This window comes from Triplophysa rosa, linkage group LG14, assembly GCF_024868665.1.
Source record: "Triplophysa rosa linkage group LG14, Trosa_1v2, whole genome shotgun sequence".
NCBI classification, from domain to species: Eukaryota; Metazoa; Chordata; class Actinopteri; order Cypriniformes; family Nemacheilidae; genus Triplophysa; species Triplophysa rosa.
In genome coordinates, this window is record NC_079903.1 from 3,361,692 (window position 1) to 3,377,734 (window position 16,043).

Below are 16,043 nucleotides of genomic sequence, written 5' to 3' on the forward strand. Positions count from 1 at the left end.
CCTACCTCATTGTCCGTCCATTTAAAAAAAAAAACTCTGAGCTGTTCCTCTACGCTGTCGCGACATAATACGGCAGAAAGTTAATAAATACCTGACAGAAATAACACAGGTCTAACGTTTTACTGATGCGTAGTACATGGATGTGTTTTCAGGACGCTTTGCGCTATTAAGGCGTCATGTTTCATCCGCCCTATAGATGCTGCGGTGGCACATTCATGACATCACAATGAACGTGTGTTTCATGCGCTCTGTAAACACACTGGCTGTGCAACATTAAAATCGAAGCTCACCGACGCATCGGATCTGAAAGCTGGAGCGTCATGCTCACTCCCGCTTGAGACAATGGCCGTTATGTACTGTATTGTGACTTTAAAACCTGATTTAAAGAATATATCGATAGTAGAGGCTGAACGATCGATACACTATCGTAAAAAAAATATTGCGATAGTTTGCTGTATTGAAATTTTTGCAGAGCCCTAGTCTTAACCCTACGCTAATTTGCGCTGCTCTTGGTAGATTACGTTGGTCATTAAGAAAATGAGATATTGCGTCTGTTTTTTAACGTGTGCCTTGTTAGTAAATCACCCGCTGAAATTCCCACTCCCATCTGCACTTTTTTTTAAATTGCGCTCTAGTGCTATTTTGCCCTGTTAAGTAAATCTGGCCCTTAGTGTGATCATCTGTTAAAACACGTTGTGTTGTTGAGGTACAATAGAAAAGCATCAGAACATCCCATCACCTTGTGTTTAATTCATTCAAAAGTCAAGAGAATCAGCGTGTGGGGTGTAAGATATAATTTAGAGCACAATTTTATAATATTGCCAGGGTTTAACACAGCAGGCGTATTTGTTTACTGCATTTACATTTAGTCATTTAGCAGACGCTTTTATCCAAAGCAACTTACAAATGAGGTAAACAATGGAAGCAATTGGAACAACATAAGGACAACAAAAGGCATAAGTGCAATAAAACGTCTTGGTTACAGATGTAACCTCGGTTCCCTGATGGAGGGAACGAGACGTTGTGTCGAACCGACAGAATGGGGTTTGTCTTGAGAACCTATCATCTTCTGAGTATTTAGAAAAGGCCAATGAAAATTGGCTAATAAAATTTGCATGCCGGGCTCCTCCCCGGATGTCCGGGTATAAGAGGGAAGCCGGCGTGCTCATTCATTCACCTTTGGTCTGAGGAGCCTAAAGCATCCTCCCCCGACCGCTGGGGTGGGCGGCCAGTGTTGTGGCATGAGGGACACAACGTCTCGTTCCCTCCATCAGGGAACCGAGGTTACATCCATAACCAAGACGTTCCCTTTCTGTCGGTCTCTCGACGTTGTGTTGAACCGACAGAATGGGGTTCCTATGGAAAACGCCACAGCACTGAGCCGCGTCACAAATCTCTGCAGAGCGACGTTGACTGGCCTGGGCGAGTCAGACGAAGATGCTAACGCGAAATTATGACCCTCCAGTGGAGAGGTAGGGGGACCCAGAGCTTTACACAAAGTTGGGAAGACCCTATCACCGGCCGTCACGGGCGGAGGCCTAGTTCTCTAAATGGCGAGAAGCCGCCCGGCACCGTACGGGCCACTGGGTAAGCATTATTCCCGCTGGGGGAAAAACGCTGCAGAGGCCACTACCTACCGTAGGGAGGAATTAGTGGAGACACCACATGGTCTCACCATCAGGGGAGAACTCATGGGAGGAAAGTGTGGACTGCAGGAGTTAACCGCAAGGTGGGAGTCCACCTGGGGAGGTCATGGGTTGCCAAGGTGGGAACCATTCATGAGGATACATCAGACGGAACAGCCCACGGAGGGGGGGTTACCACGTCTGGAGCACTAGGTCTGGTTAGAGCTGTGTGGGAGATAACTCAACTGTTACCCGGCCTAAGGGGGCAGGGCTGCTCTGCCCAGCCTGTCCCCTGGAATGGTGCTTAGTGATGGATGGAATGCCTGTTCTTTACCCGAGGGGAAAGAAGTGAGGCGGGATCGCCACTGCTCCCCCCGGAGAGGGAAGGGCTTCCGTAGGCGTACGCCCTTCCGGCTGCCGGTCCCACACCTTGCCAGGATGCGGGCTGACACCGGTTCCGCGCGTAGGTATTAGAACCTCACGGAGTTGTTAGGCATAGCCCAACCCGCAGCTCTGCAGATGTCTGCCAGAGAGGCGCCCTGAGCCAGTGCCCACGAGGGGTGTGCCTCACCCCCAACGGGCAGGGGCGAAAAGAGATCGGTATGCCCTAATGAGGGCATCCACGATCCAGTGCTCCAGCCTCTGTTTGGAGACAGCTTTCCTGCTGACCTCCGAAACAGACAAAGAGCTGCTCAGAGCTTCTGGGCTCTGCGTGCGGTGCAAGTAGAGGCGCCGTGCGCGTACTGGACACAACACGGATAGGTTGGGTCTTCCTCCCTGGTGGGGAGCGCCTGCAGGTTCACCACCTGGTCTCTCGGGAGAGTGGTGGGAACCTTGGGCACGTAGCCGGGGCGGGGTCTCAAGATAACGTGAGAATCCCGGCCCCGAGTTCTAAGCAATCTGTGGACACGGAGGGTGCTTGTAGATCCCCTACCCTCTTGGAGGTGAGCGCCATGCGGAAAGCCGTCTTTATCAAGACTGAGAAAGAGCGGCAACCCCGAGAGGCTCGAAGGGGGCGGGGCCTCTTGAGGCCCGCCACCTAGGTCGCAAGAGGGTACGGAGCGCGGGTATGGTGGTCACCCTCTCGCGCCCCTTAGGAACCTAATGACCAGGTCTTGCTGTCCCAGGGGCTACCCAGCACTTCGGTCATGATGAGCGGCCGTAGCGGCTACATACATTCCCAGTGTGGAGGGGGAGAGGTTACTCCCCCGTCTCTCTTGAGGATGAGACAGCTCGTACCCGACTGAGCAACTCCGTGGGTCTTCTCGCTGAGAAGAGCACCAGGACGAGAAGAGGCCGCTCGTGAGGACAGAGTCGAGTTCCATACCGAGAAAGAGGATGCTCTGCACCGGGGAGAGCTTGCTCTTTTCTCAGTTGACCTGTAGCCCCACCGATCTAGGTGCCGGAGCACCAGGTCCCTGTGTGTACACAACAGATCTCGAGAGTGTGCCAAAACTTGAGCCAGTTGTCAAGATAGTTAGTACCCGCACACCCCCTTCCCTACAGGGAAGGAGGGCGGCTTCCACGACCTTCGTAAAGACTCGTGGAGACAGGGACAGACTGAAGGGGAGGACGCTGTACTGATATGCCTGTCCCTCGAACGCGAACCGTCGGAACGGCCGATGTCGAGGGAGGATCGAGACATGAAGTACGTGTCATTCAGGTCGACTGCCATGAACCGGTCCTGACACCTGACGGACGTCAGGATGCGCTTCTGCGTGATCAACCTGAAAGGCAGCTATTGTGTAGGTGCCTGTTCAGAACACACAGACCCAAGATAGGGCGGAACCCCCTGCCTTTCTTGGGGACAATGAAGTACAGGCTGTAAACCCCGTTGAACATCTCGGCTGGTGAGACGGGCTCGATCACTCCCTTCACCAGAAGGGTGGCGACCTCGGCCCGAAGTACGGGAACATCCCAGCCTCTGACTGAGGTATATCGGATGCTGAACTTGGCGGGCGTGAGGCGACTGGATCGCGTAGCCGAGACGGATCGTCTTCCCTAGCCAGTCTGACAGCCTGGGAAGCCAGACAGGCTCCCAAAATGAGACAGGGACTAAGGTACGATCTTTTTCATCGTCCCCCCGTGGGGTGGTTCGATGGCTAGCAGTACGGATTCCTTGCCGGAGGAGATCGGCTCTGCTGTTTTTCCTGCCTGGCGACTGCGCAGCTCAATGCACTGAGAGTCTGACTGAGAGTGCTGAGGGCTGGTGTTTATACTCGACATTGCGCTTCGCCATGACGCAACGTCGAGTTTGCCGTTCACCGTCATGCAGAGGGTGAGAGCGGCTGTGGTAACCCAGAGAGAGAGGAAAACTCTCCTTTTTTGAGAGTAAGTGGGCGCTAGCCCCCCGGAGGGGGCCAGCAGATGGAGAGACAGGGCAGGATCTGTCCCTATCCGACTTCCCAGCGATGTGGCTGGGGTCGGGCCCAATGGTAGCCTCGATCCCCCTGAGGACTTCCCATGACAGCCGCTTCGCCGTGGCTGCTGATGGGGCGATGGTCTCCTCTTTGCTGTCTCCTCCAGGGGGGCCGCCTGAGTGGGGGGCGCCAGAGCAGGAGGGCGTCAAAGAGGACAAGGGCTGCTGGGAAGCAGACAGTGCACGGGACTCAACGGCGGCCGAGTTGCGGCACGGAGGACTGCTTCTTACTGTCGAGAACCCTCCGGGGGAGGCCGCGTGTGGGTCTCGCGCCCCCCCCCCCGACGGGCGGGGGGTGAGCTGGGCCGCTGCGGCTCGACAGTAACACCAACCAGCCCCCCCCCCCTTGCGAGACAGGTGCGTCGAGAAAGCGGACCTTCTCAGCGTTACTCATCTGCGCAAGGATCAGCCAGAGGAGTTTCTCATGGACCACAAGTGTGGACATCGTCCGACCCAGGGCCCGCGTGGTCACCTTGGTCGCCCGTAGAGCGAGGTCGGTGGCGGTGCGGAGTTCCTGCATAAGCGCTGGGTCGGTCTTACCCTCATGGAGCTCTCTCAATGCCCTGGCCTGGCAGGAGCCATAGCGTGGAGAGAGGAGGCAGCTTGGTCCGCCGCAATGTAAGCTCTCGACACCATAGATGCCGAGACACCACATGCCTTGGACGGGAGTCTAGGTCGAGCCCCCCCCAGGTGGCTGCCGCCTACAGGCACGAGCACCGTGGCGGCATACTCCACCTGGGGGACAACAACGTATCCTCCAGCTGTCTCAACCTCGAGGGAAGAGAGGGTGACTGAACTTTGTTTGACGTGAAACGTTACGGAAAGGGGCGGTCCAGGTCTTACCAAGTTCCTCATGCACTTCCGGTAAACACGGCACTGGGGGCGGGCGTGGCTTGGAGCCGCGCTCAAACCCGTGGCGCCATGTATCCAGCCGCGAGTGCTGGGAAAAGCAGTGCGGGCACTGCAACCCAACACTCACGGCGGCCCGGGAAAGCATGGCTGACATTTCGACGTCCGCTTCTTCCTGGGCTCGTCACCCCGAGGGAGGGAGCCCGTGGAATCGTCGGAGTCGGATGGCAGTACGTCACCCCCCGATGCTGCAAGAGACATCTCATCATCACGCATCGTGTCCTCCTCGATAAGTGTGTTGCACCCGATTGAGGAATAAGACGGCAGACCGTCTCCTAGGGAATGGTCAGATGAGCGAGACAAGGTGTGAATGGTCCGTGAGCCCGTGGCTGGCGGATTATCGCTCACAGTAATCCTCATATCACCCTCGCTGCTTGCCGTAGCGGACGGCAGGGCCGTAGTCCTGCTGCCACGGAACGGGGAGAAAACGAGGTGGTGGCTGTGTCTCGTGGGAACACAGCCACCTGTGACGCAACGTCTGAATCGTCACCGCCCGCAGTGCGGGCAGGACGTATCCACAACGTCTGCCCCAGCGAACTGGAAGCAGGCATTGTGTCCGTCCCCCTCCTCGATGAGTGTGTTGCACCCATGAGAACAGCGGGATAAGCCATGCTGGAGAAATTTGCTCTTTTAGAAAAGGAAATTTGCTCGAACACTTCCGGAAATGCCGAGACGCCCAGGGGAGAGTCACTGCAGGAAGGGACCGTCCGCTGTCCACGTCGTAGATTCCAGCAGAAAGAATGATCACCAAGATCGTAGAGAAGCTCATCAGATGCGTAGGCTCTGAAGAACAAAAGGTGAATGAATGAGCACGCCGGCTTCCCTCTTATAACCGGACATCCGGGGAGGAGCCCTGCATGCAAATTTCATTCGCCAATTTTTATTGGCCTTTTCTAAATACTCAGAAGATGATAGGTTCTCAAGACAAACCCCATTCTGTCGGTTCGACACAACGTCTAGAGACCGACAGAAAGGGAACTGGTCTCATATAGCCTACCAAATTATACAGAGCTAAGTTTTTTGTTTTTTATATAGAAAGAGTAGAAAAGATATAAGTCAGAACTGATCGGTCAGGTGATGACGGAAGAGATGTGTTTTCAGTCGATTCTTAAAGATGGCTACAGAATCTGCTGATCTTGTAGCAGCGGGCAGATCATTCTTCAAATGTGGAACCGATCCAGAGAAGGTGCGTGAGAGCGATCTTTTACCTTTTTGGGCTGACACAAGGCACCACAAGACGTCGTTCATTTGCAGAGCATAGGGATCTGGCGGGTACAAGAGTCTGCATTAGCAAATGAAGATAAGGGGGTGCCAAACCCTTGGTGGTCTTGTAGGCCAGGAGCAGAGTCTTGAATTTCATACGAGCGACTATAGGGTGCATTCTGGATCATCTGTAGAGGTTTTGTTGTGCAAGCAGGAAATCCAGCTAGTAGCGCATTGCAATAGTCCAGTCTGGACAGGACAAGAGCCTGGACTAGGACTTGCATAGCATGCTCGGATAGGAAAGGGCTAATTTTCCTAATATTGTAGAGGATGAATATACAGGACAGAGTGGTGCTGACAACCTGATCTGTGAAGGCTCAGTGTGGGAGGACATTAATAGATGAGAGAAGAACGGAGAGAGAGAGGGGGGCTGTAAATAAAGTTAAAACTCTGTCAACAGATCCATATGTTTATCTGCACTCTGAACACACAGCCTACACACTCTTTCACTTTAGGATGAAGGTGATAGAAGAAATGAATTCTGTTCAGATTGAAGTTAGTCTGAATGATGACGGATGATTCTGCGGCACAGAAATGATTCACACACTCGTCATTCAGAGCTCTCAGCTGGGATGAGAATGTGTGAGATTTGACGGAAGATGTCAGTGTAAAACTCACCCTGTGATGCTGTGGATGGTTGACAGAGCGTTGCTATGTGTTTGCTAAGGTGTTCTGTGCTGTTCCTAGATGTCTCCTGGGTCAAACGAACTCATCTAGACGTATATTCTTCAATGTATGTAATTTTTATTGCCCATTTTATTCCACAATTCTCTCCGTCCCGCTCTGTGTCACTGAGGTCTCTATAAACGAACGTCAGAGCATTTTTAGCCCCCGCACCTTTTAACCTTTGACCTGTGACTGTAAGCTCATCACTTATAATGACAGAGCGTTTTGTCACCGTGACCTCCGGGACCGTCTCACGCCTCGCCGAGCGCTGAAAACATCTCGCTTCACAGAAGCCAATCAGCCACCGGGGCTGAGAACGACGGCTCGAGCACTGCGCTGAGGTGAAGAGAGGTGTAAATGCAAGTCAACGTTTCATTTAGAGCCTGTTTCTGCCCAAAAATCACAGAGTCAATGAATGTCACACACCTCTCAAAGGTACCGGCAACAGAACCGCCCGAGTTAGGAAAGCATATAACACAAGTGAATACACACTCCGTATCTTTTTTTTCATAATTACAGACTGTTTGAATATTGATCTGGGAAATGTCTGAAATGTGAGAAAGTTTTCAAATATAGATACTATGAAATTATTTTAACTATTCAAATTCCATTTTCCATTTCATACTGGATCCGGTCCAGTGCTTTCTTATTCTTGATTTAACTTTCCAATATTAATATCTTTTTGCATGTGATGTAAATAATTTTAGACAGAATGATATTTGAACTCTTCTTTTTATGGTTATATGCATTAATGTATTCCGAGTGAAAAGGAATTTCAAAGGATAAAATGAGTGGGCGTGGCTTGTGTTTTATACTGTGAATTGATTGGATGTGTAAAAACAGCTGTTGCATTGACTTTGAAATGAAACTGGCAGCAGACTGACAGCTGAAGGGGAGGAGTTTACGGATGCTCCGGCCAAGCCGACTACTTTACGTCATTTCAGATGGATAGTCATTTCAGGGTGGAAGTGCATTTTCAGATATTAACTGAAGATTATGAGGGCACATGAATTTTAAAAAGAAAATTACCCACGTTGATAAACTATTTACAACAAACGCTGCAATATGTCATTAAAAATAAAAATTGTCATTTTTAATTTCACTGGGACTAAACATTCTCTAATTTGTAAAATGCTTTGCATAAAATCTGTTAAATGAACATATATATCCCATATGTTACTTATTCCCAGTTGTTTCAATTGGTTACAGGTCATTTATTTTTAATATTAGTCATTTTTTCTGTGTTCTTTATTGTAATCCTTTCATATTCTTTTGTATTTTTATTTTGTATGATTTTTTTCTGGTTTATAATGTATATATATAAATATTTTTTATATTTTTGTATTCTAAATTTTGTATATTGTATATTTTACATTTCTCTTTCATATTTGTATATGTGTATTTTATTGTCCACTGCCCTGCTACCCCATCTTTCTTAATGACAATGAATAGTCTTGAATAGTGCATATTAAGATATGTAGTAAAATTAATACAATATATTATAATATAATGTTATAATGTTTCATATTAAATTACAATAGTAAAATAAATGTAAATATTTATTTAAATATAAATATATTAGATTTAATTATATATTTTTAAATACTTATAAAATGCTTTTATTCATTAACATGTTTATAAAGAGCTCTGTTTTATTAGGGCCCGAGCACGAAGGAGCAAGCCACCGGCTTGCACCGCAGTGCAGAGGCCTATTGTTTCTGTAATGTTTCTTCTTCCTCTTTGATTGAAATTTTGAAGGCCTAAACATGCTCAAAAACTCACAATAACTTGCACACGCATCAGACCTGGTGAAAATTTACGTCTGATAGGGGTTTTAAAATTAGGCGTGGCAAAATGGCTCGATAGCACCACCTAGAACTGCCCAGACCACTACGCTTAACATACATGCACCAAATTTGATGGGCTAATAGAACACCCTGAATCATTAAAAAAAGTATCTTGTAGCGTATCTCTAAACCCAACAGGAAGTCTGTTATTTTTAATTTCCTTGTGCAATTTGGTAATCTTTTGCAATTTCCAGGCGTCGTACTTTAACAAACTCCTCGTAGAGTTTTAATCCGATCATATTCGTCGTATTCATGTCATTCTCATCTTAAGGCCTTTGCGATGCTAAATTGCGAAGATCCTGACTTTTCGTGGGGGAACATGACCCTGGCGGCCTGCCATGGCCCTGGCAGCCTGGCGGCGTTTCGCCATGAACAGGAAGTTTTTGTAACTCAGGCATACAATGTCCAACAGGCCGCAGACTTCACCCAGACTTCACACATTTGAAAAAAGTCCTGGCCTGAAGACATCTACATGGTAATATTCAGATACAGTTATAGCGCCACCAGCAGGAAACAGGAAGTGGTGTGTTTTAAACTGTGATTAACTCCTCATAGAGATTCAAACAGGTCAGCATCATATTTGGACAGTATGATCTTCAGACCTTTGTGATGATACATTGCAAGTTCCTGACTTTTCGTTGAGGGGCGTGTCCGTGGTGGCCTGACAAAGTTTGATGTTTCACCATGAAACCGGAGGCTATAGTAACTCAGGTACACAATGTCTGACCAGCCCCAAACTTCACATGTTTGATAAGAGTCCTGGCGTGAACACATATCCATGTCAGTGTTCACTTATAGCAATAGCGCCACCAGCTGGCAAAAGGGAATGTGGCACATTTAAATAAATAACAAATCCTACTTTAATTCGCCTGCATTAATTTTATCACCTACCATTTACTGTTTTCCTAACGCAATCGGGTAGCGGTGGCACTTACTTGTCTATCATCTCAATACCAAGACAGAAATCTCTTAGACCCATGCTCTAAACCCACCGGGAAGTCATTTTTTTTCTATTCACCATGAAACAGGAAGCTATAGTAACTCAGGCACACAATGTCTGACCAGCCCAAAACTTCACATGTTTGACTTTAGTTCTGACCTAAACACATATCCATGTCAGTGTTCACTTATAGTCATAGCGCCACCAACTGGCAACAGGGAATGTGGCACATATAAATAAATATATAATTCGCCTGCATTAATTTTATTGCCTACCATTTACTCTTTTCCTTAAGCAATTGGGCAGGGTTGGCACTTACTTGTCCATCATCTCAATACCAAGAAAGAAATCACTGGGACCCATGCTCTAAACCCACCGGGAAGTAATTTATTTTCTATTTCCACTGCAAGTTCTGTGCAGTTTTTGCCATTTCCAGGTGTCATGCATTAATCAGATTAACATCATAATTGTCGAAATCTACGCTCTTTTCAGTATGGTCTTTTACGTGTTCCCAAGACACAGCTCTGCTCCATGGGTGATAGAGCATTTTCTGCTTATGCTCCTATGTTCTGGAACTCTCTCCCGATAAACATCAGGGAGGCAAACTCAGTAGCCACTTTTAAATCTCTTCTTAAAACATTTTATTCAGGACTGCTTTTACTTGACTGGATCTTTTTGTTTTGTTTTATACAGTATTTTATTGAGCTGTTTTATTAATGTGTGATGTATTGTTTTGATTTTTGTGCAGCACTTTGAGATAGAAACTTTTAATGGCGCTATATAAAATGAATGTATTATTATTATTTGGTTAGTCTCAAGTGAAGTTTTTTGTGATGCTAAGTGGCGTAGACCTTGACGTTGAACGTTCATATGCCGGTTTCATGCACAAATTTGTGCGTACGCATGCTTAGTGAATGCAATATGTCAATATTAACCTACGGTATTGAGTCTTTCTATAATGTAACTCCCTACACTGCGTTCCAAATTATTATGCAAATGATATCTTTCTCTGGTTTTCCTAATTTGTCGATGCAAATGACAGTCAGTATAATTTTCAAGTAATCAACAGTTAGGGTACATTTGGAATTTTATTGAACAAACCTCCCACTGACAACAGTATTTATTTAAAAAATGAAAAACTCAAAATGCACTGTTCCAAATTATTATGCACAACAGAGTTTGAAAACATTTCATAGGTTGTAAAAAACTGAAAATGGTCATTTGTTGAATTTGCAGCATTAGGAGGTCATATTTACTGAAATCAAAAGCTATTTCAATCAAAAACATCCTAACAGGGCAAGTTACATGTTAACATAGGACCCCTTCTTTGATATCACCTTCACAATTCTTGCATCCATTGAACTTGTGAGTTTTTGGATAGTTTCTGATTGAATTTCTTTGCAGGATGTCAGAATAGCCTCCCAGAGCTGCTGTTTTGATGCTAACTGCCTCCCACCATCATAGATCTTTCGCTTGAGGATGCTCCAAAGGTTCTCAATAGGGTTGAGGTCAGGGGAGGATGGTGGCCACACCATGAGTTTCTCTCCTTTTATGCCCATAGCAGCCAATGACACAGAGGTATTCTTTGCAGCATGAGATGGTGCATTGTCATGCATGAAGATGATTTTGCTACGGAAGGCATGGTTCTTCTTTTTGTACCATGGAAGAAAGTGCTCAGTCAGAAACTCTACATACCTTGCAGAGTTCATTTTCACACCTTCAGGGACCCTAAAGGGGCCCACCAGCTGTCTCCCCATGATTCCAGCCCAAAACATGACTCCGCCACCTCCTTGCTGACGTCGCAGCCTTGTTGGGACATGGTGGCCATCCACCAACCATCCACTACTCCATCCATCTGGACCATCCAGGGTTGCACGGCACTCATCAGTAAACAAGACTGTTTGAAAATTAGTCTTCATGTATGTGTGGGCCCACTGCAACTGTTTCTGCTTGTGAGCATTGGTTAGGGGTGGCCGAATAGTAGGTTTATGCACAACTGCAAGCATCTGGAGGATCCTACACCTTGAGGTTTTCGGGACTCCCGAGGCACCAGCAGCTTCAAATACCTGTTTGCTGCTTTGCAATGGCATTTTTGCAGCTGCTCTCTTAATCCGATGAATTTGTCTGGAATAAACCTTCCTCATTCTGCCTTTATCTGCACGAACCCTTCTGTGCTCTGAATCAGCCACAAATGTCTTCGCAGTACGATGATCTCGCTTAAGTTTTCGTGAAATATCTAATGTTTTCATACCTTGTCCAAGACATTGCACTATTTGACGCTTTTCGGCAGCAGACAGATCCTTTTTCTTTCCCATATTGCTTGAAACCTGTGGCCTGCTTAATAATGTGGAACGTCCTTCTTAAGTAGTTTTCCTTTAATTGGGCTCACCTGGCAAACTACTTATCACAGGTGTCTGAGATTGATTTCAGTGATCCAAAGAGCACTGAGACACAATACCATCCATAAGTTTAATTGAACAATATAAAATTAAATGTTTACGACACTTAAATCCAATTTGCATAATAATTTGGAACGCAGTGTATATGCACATTGTCCACTGTTCGCTGTTCCTGAGGCCGACTGGTTGTGGTGGCACTTGTGCGAGGGCCCAATCATCGCTGCTCGCAGCTTTAATTGCTGTATTGTGTGTGTGTGTTTATTGCTGTATATTAAAATCTCTCAGTGTATGTTTCTGTTATTTCTATGATCATAGTAACGGCTGAAGTTTACTCTCTGAACACTGAATATTTGTATTTTTACAGATATTACAGTTTACGTTCCTGCATTAAACTTTCATTTCTTCTTGCGTTTTCTCTGCAGGATGATTCCCTCCACGAGCAAGACGTTTAAGATCAATGATCTGGCCGCCGGTCGAGAGTATGAGCTGTGCGTGTTGGCCGTGTATGACGACGGCATCACGTCCCTGACGGCGACACGCGTGGTGGGCTGCGTTCAGTTTCACACGGCAGCAGAGGCGGGTCAGTGTCGCTTCATCCACAGTCAGTTCCTCGGCGGAACCATGATCATCATCATCGGCGGGATCATCGTGGCATCCGTCCTCGTCTTCATCATCATCCTCATGATCCGTTACAAGGCCTACAGCGCCAGCGATGCAGCTAAGGGCAAAGCGCGATGCGGCAGATCTGCCATGCATGTTCACTCGCAGACCAACGGGAGTCAGGGGTGGAGCAGGTCCAAGCAGCGCTTGCAGCTGGCCGAGGAACGGCCCTCGCCCACGGGGGAGGACTGTAATGCGCTGGTCCTTCTGAAGATGGAGGAGATGCAGGAGGAGCTCAAGGTGGATCTGCCGCCTATATGCTCGGAGAAAGCTCCGCCTTCCAGGCGGGCCAGCTTGGGCGCGCCGCCCTCTGATGACACCCAGACGGATAGCAGCCTCACGGGCTCCACCATGTCCCTGTGCCTGATCGGGCCTGGTGCCGGCCCTGCGGAGGCGCCGCGTCTCAATGACAGAAAGGGGGCGCTGGCGAACATGGGGTTGCTGCCCAGCGAGCTGGCCCGGACTCGGCACAGGTTCTCCTTCGACGGAGATTACGCTCTGTTCCAGAGCCACAGTTACCCGCGACGGGCCAGAACCCGCCGGCACAAATCCACCACCCAGCTTAACGCTGATGTGTCGCCGCCCTGCAGTCGAAGGGTGACGTTTAGCAGTACGGAGTGGATGTTGGAGAGTACGGTGTGATGGACAAACAAAGGCATGTCTCCACACGTCTTTTGATGTGTCTAAATATAGACGTCGTTGTGGTCGCACATTGATCCCTACATCCGGTTAACACACGTGAGATATAACACTCTAGCTCCATTCTTAAACCCAACGAGCTGCCTGTCTAGACGATATCATAGTGCAATTGACACCAAGAGCTGCCAAATCTCATTGTGTGTGATTGTTGAGTATTATAAATCGGTGGTTTGGGTTTCACCGGTGAACCGCAGGGCAGCTCGCTGAGTTTTGGAACGGGATTTGGTGTGCTATGTGAGAGCACAATCCGACCCTGTCCTGCGTCCTCCTGCGGTCCTAAAGATAGTCGGATACCACGCCATTTCCACTACTGCAGCGGTGCCTTATCTAACAGATCGACCGGTGGAGGATGCTGCTCATACCTGTGTTCAAACACACTCCTGTGTTTCAGTCTCTCTGTTCATGTTTGTTTTTGGTTTACTTTGTGATGCCAAGGGTGCAGGAGAAAGTGACTAAATACATGTATGTTTTCCTCTGTCCTTAAAAAAAAACAGTGATGATGACAATAAACTCATGCAGGTGAGCTGTGTGTGCGTATGTGTATGTGTGTATCGAAAACTTTCAAAGACTTTTGCACAGAAGACACGAGATATATATGGATTGCACCAGTCTATACAACAATAACAACTAAAAACAATTACAAAATAGATCTATACAAATGACGTTTTCCAGGAAGAATGGACCGGGTTACGGGCAGGACTGTTCTCCAGCGAGTGTTGTGCTGATGTGACTGTGTCTTGAAAATCTGTTTTGTATCTGGCTGGTCTAGATAAAAAAAAGAGAAAGACACTTATGACGACAGCCGGGATACATATATAGGTATATTAAAATCTCTCAGTGTATGTGTTATATATATATATATATAAGCCAGTCATAGTTGACATTACTTTTTACGAAACGTTCAGAGTGCTGGCGTACGGTTTTTACATTAAAAACCACAGTCATCGCTTAGAATATTACAGTTTGGATCCTTTATGCCTCGCAAAAGGGGATTAAATTTTTTTGTGTGGTTTGACTGTAAAATGTGTCTTGTCGTCTTTCTCTGCTTGTACATTTTCTGCACACTTTTCTTCCAAAACTTTTCTAAGTGTGTAACTTTTACACAGCGATTTCTGCCAGGTCAATGAATCAGATTTTCATCATCCAGTGATTTTTCTTTTGGACTTCTGTAAAAATCTCACAAGGGTCTAAAGATCTGTCTGACAACTATCACACTATCAAACGTTGCTCTGGTTTTATATTTCCTTCAGAAAATGTTGTTTTGTTCCAGAATTCAATGAGGCCGTGATGATTATTTTCAAGTTTCTGTGTGCTATCCACAAATTCCTGTGAGATCAATCTGAATTTATGCAATACTATAATTAAAATATCTCAATTTTTTGTTTAGTCACAGTTTTTATATATGGCATGATACTCGAACACATGAAAGAGTTGATACACAAACTATGACAACATCCACAGATTGTCTGAGGTTTCACATGAGCAGAACTGTAGATAAACTCCATTGATGTCCCAGATCTTCATCGTCCAGAAGCGGGTGAGATATTTCTCTGCAGTTGAATTCATGTGCTGTTGTTGTTTAATGGAATGATGTTGTTGTTCTGTTTATGAGACAGTGATGAACCGGTGAACACACATCTGAACATGCTGCCAGAGACTCCGGCACAATTTGTGCATCTATTAACGTGGTAATGATTCTTTTGACAGTTGTGTCCCCAATTATCCTTTTATAGTGCTAAAAACCCATCTAGAAAAGAAAGCATTTGCTTATTAAAGAGATGCATTTATCATGCAGAGAGTTTTTAATGTGCTATTTAGACATGTTTAAATTGCACAAACGCTGCCAGAACAATTCCACGAGATGTCATCCTTTAAAAACACATTAATTACATGTGAACAATTATAATGAAACTAAATGCTTCAGCTCTTTTTAATAAGAAAATGAACTTTGGTCCCAAAAAATAGAAACTCTTAATTCATTCAGATAGTTTGGTTTCAACAATTACAATACTTATGTATTGGTCAAAATTATATTTTTTTATTTTATGCCAAAAGTCATTAGGATATTAAGGAAAGTTCATGTTCCATGAGGATATTTTGTAACGTTACGTTATTTTGTGAGTAATATGCTATGCTAAAGACTTAATTTAAACAGCTTTAAAAGCGATTTTCTCAATATTTAGATTTTTTTGCACCCACAGATTCCAGATTTTCAAATGGTTGTATCTCGACCAGGTATCGTCATATCCTAACAAACCATACATCAATGAACAGCTTTTTTATTCAGATGATATAAATCTCAATTTGGAAAAATTGACCCTTGAAGGAGTAGTTCACTATAAAATAAAAATTAGTGGTAATTCACCCACATGTCATACAAGCCTTCTGTGTGTTTGTTTATTCTGTCGAAAACAAACTGAGGCTTTTGAGGAAAGGTTTCCAGGGTTATTTTCCATATAATGCAATTAAAGGCGCAGTTCTTAATTAACAGCGGCCACTAGCGTTGTATTATAGATTTGCCACGAATCGCTCAGTCCAAACACGACGGTGGCCACCACAGTACAAAAAGATGTCGTTCTCATGTTGACGCAGGGAAGAGATTTTGCAGGCATTAGA

At 46.2% G+C, this 16,043-nt stretch overlaps 1 protein-coding gene across 3 annotated transcripts in view; it reads left to right on the top strand.

The window, feature by feature from the left end:
• Nucleotides 1-14,788, top strand: part of lrfn1 (leucine rich repeat and fibronectin type III domain containing 1) — a 309,368-nt gene extending 294,580 nt beyond the window's left edge. For all 3 annotated transcript variants that reach the window (XM_057350501.1, XM_057350502.1, XM_057350503.1), the window contains exon 4: nt 12,491-14,788. In XM_057350501.1, the coding sequence (XP_057206484.1) occupies nt 12,491-13,370 (880 nt within the window). In that variant the 3' untranslated portion in view covers nt 13,371-14,788. The remainder of the gene's footprint in view (nt 1-12,490) is intronic.
• Nucleotides 14,789-16,043: the final 1,255 nt, after the last annotated feature.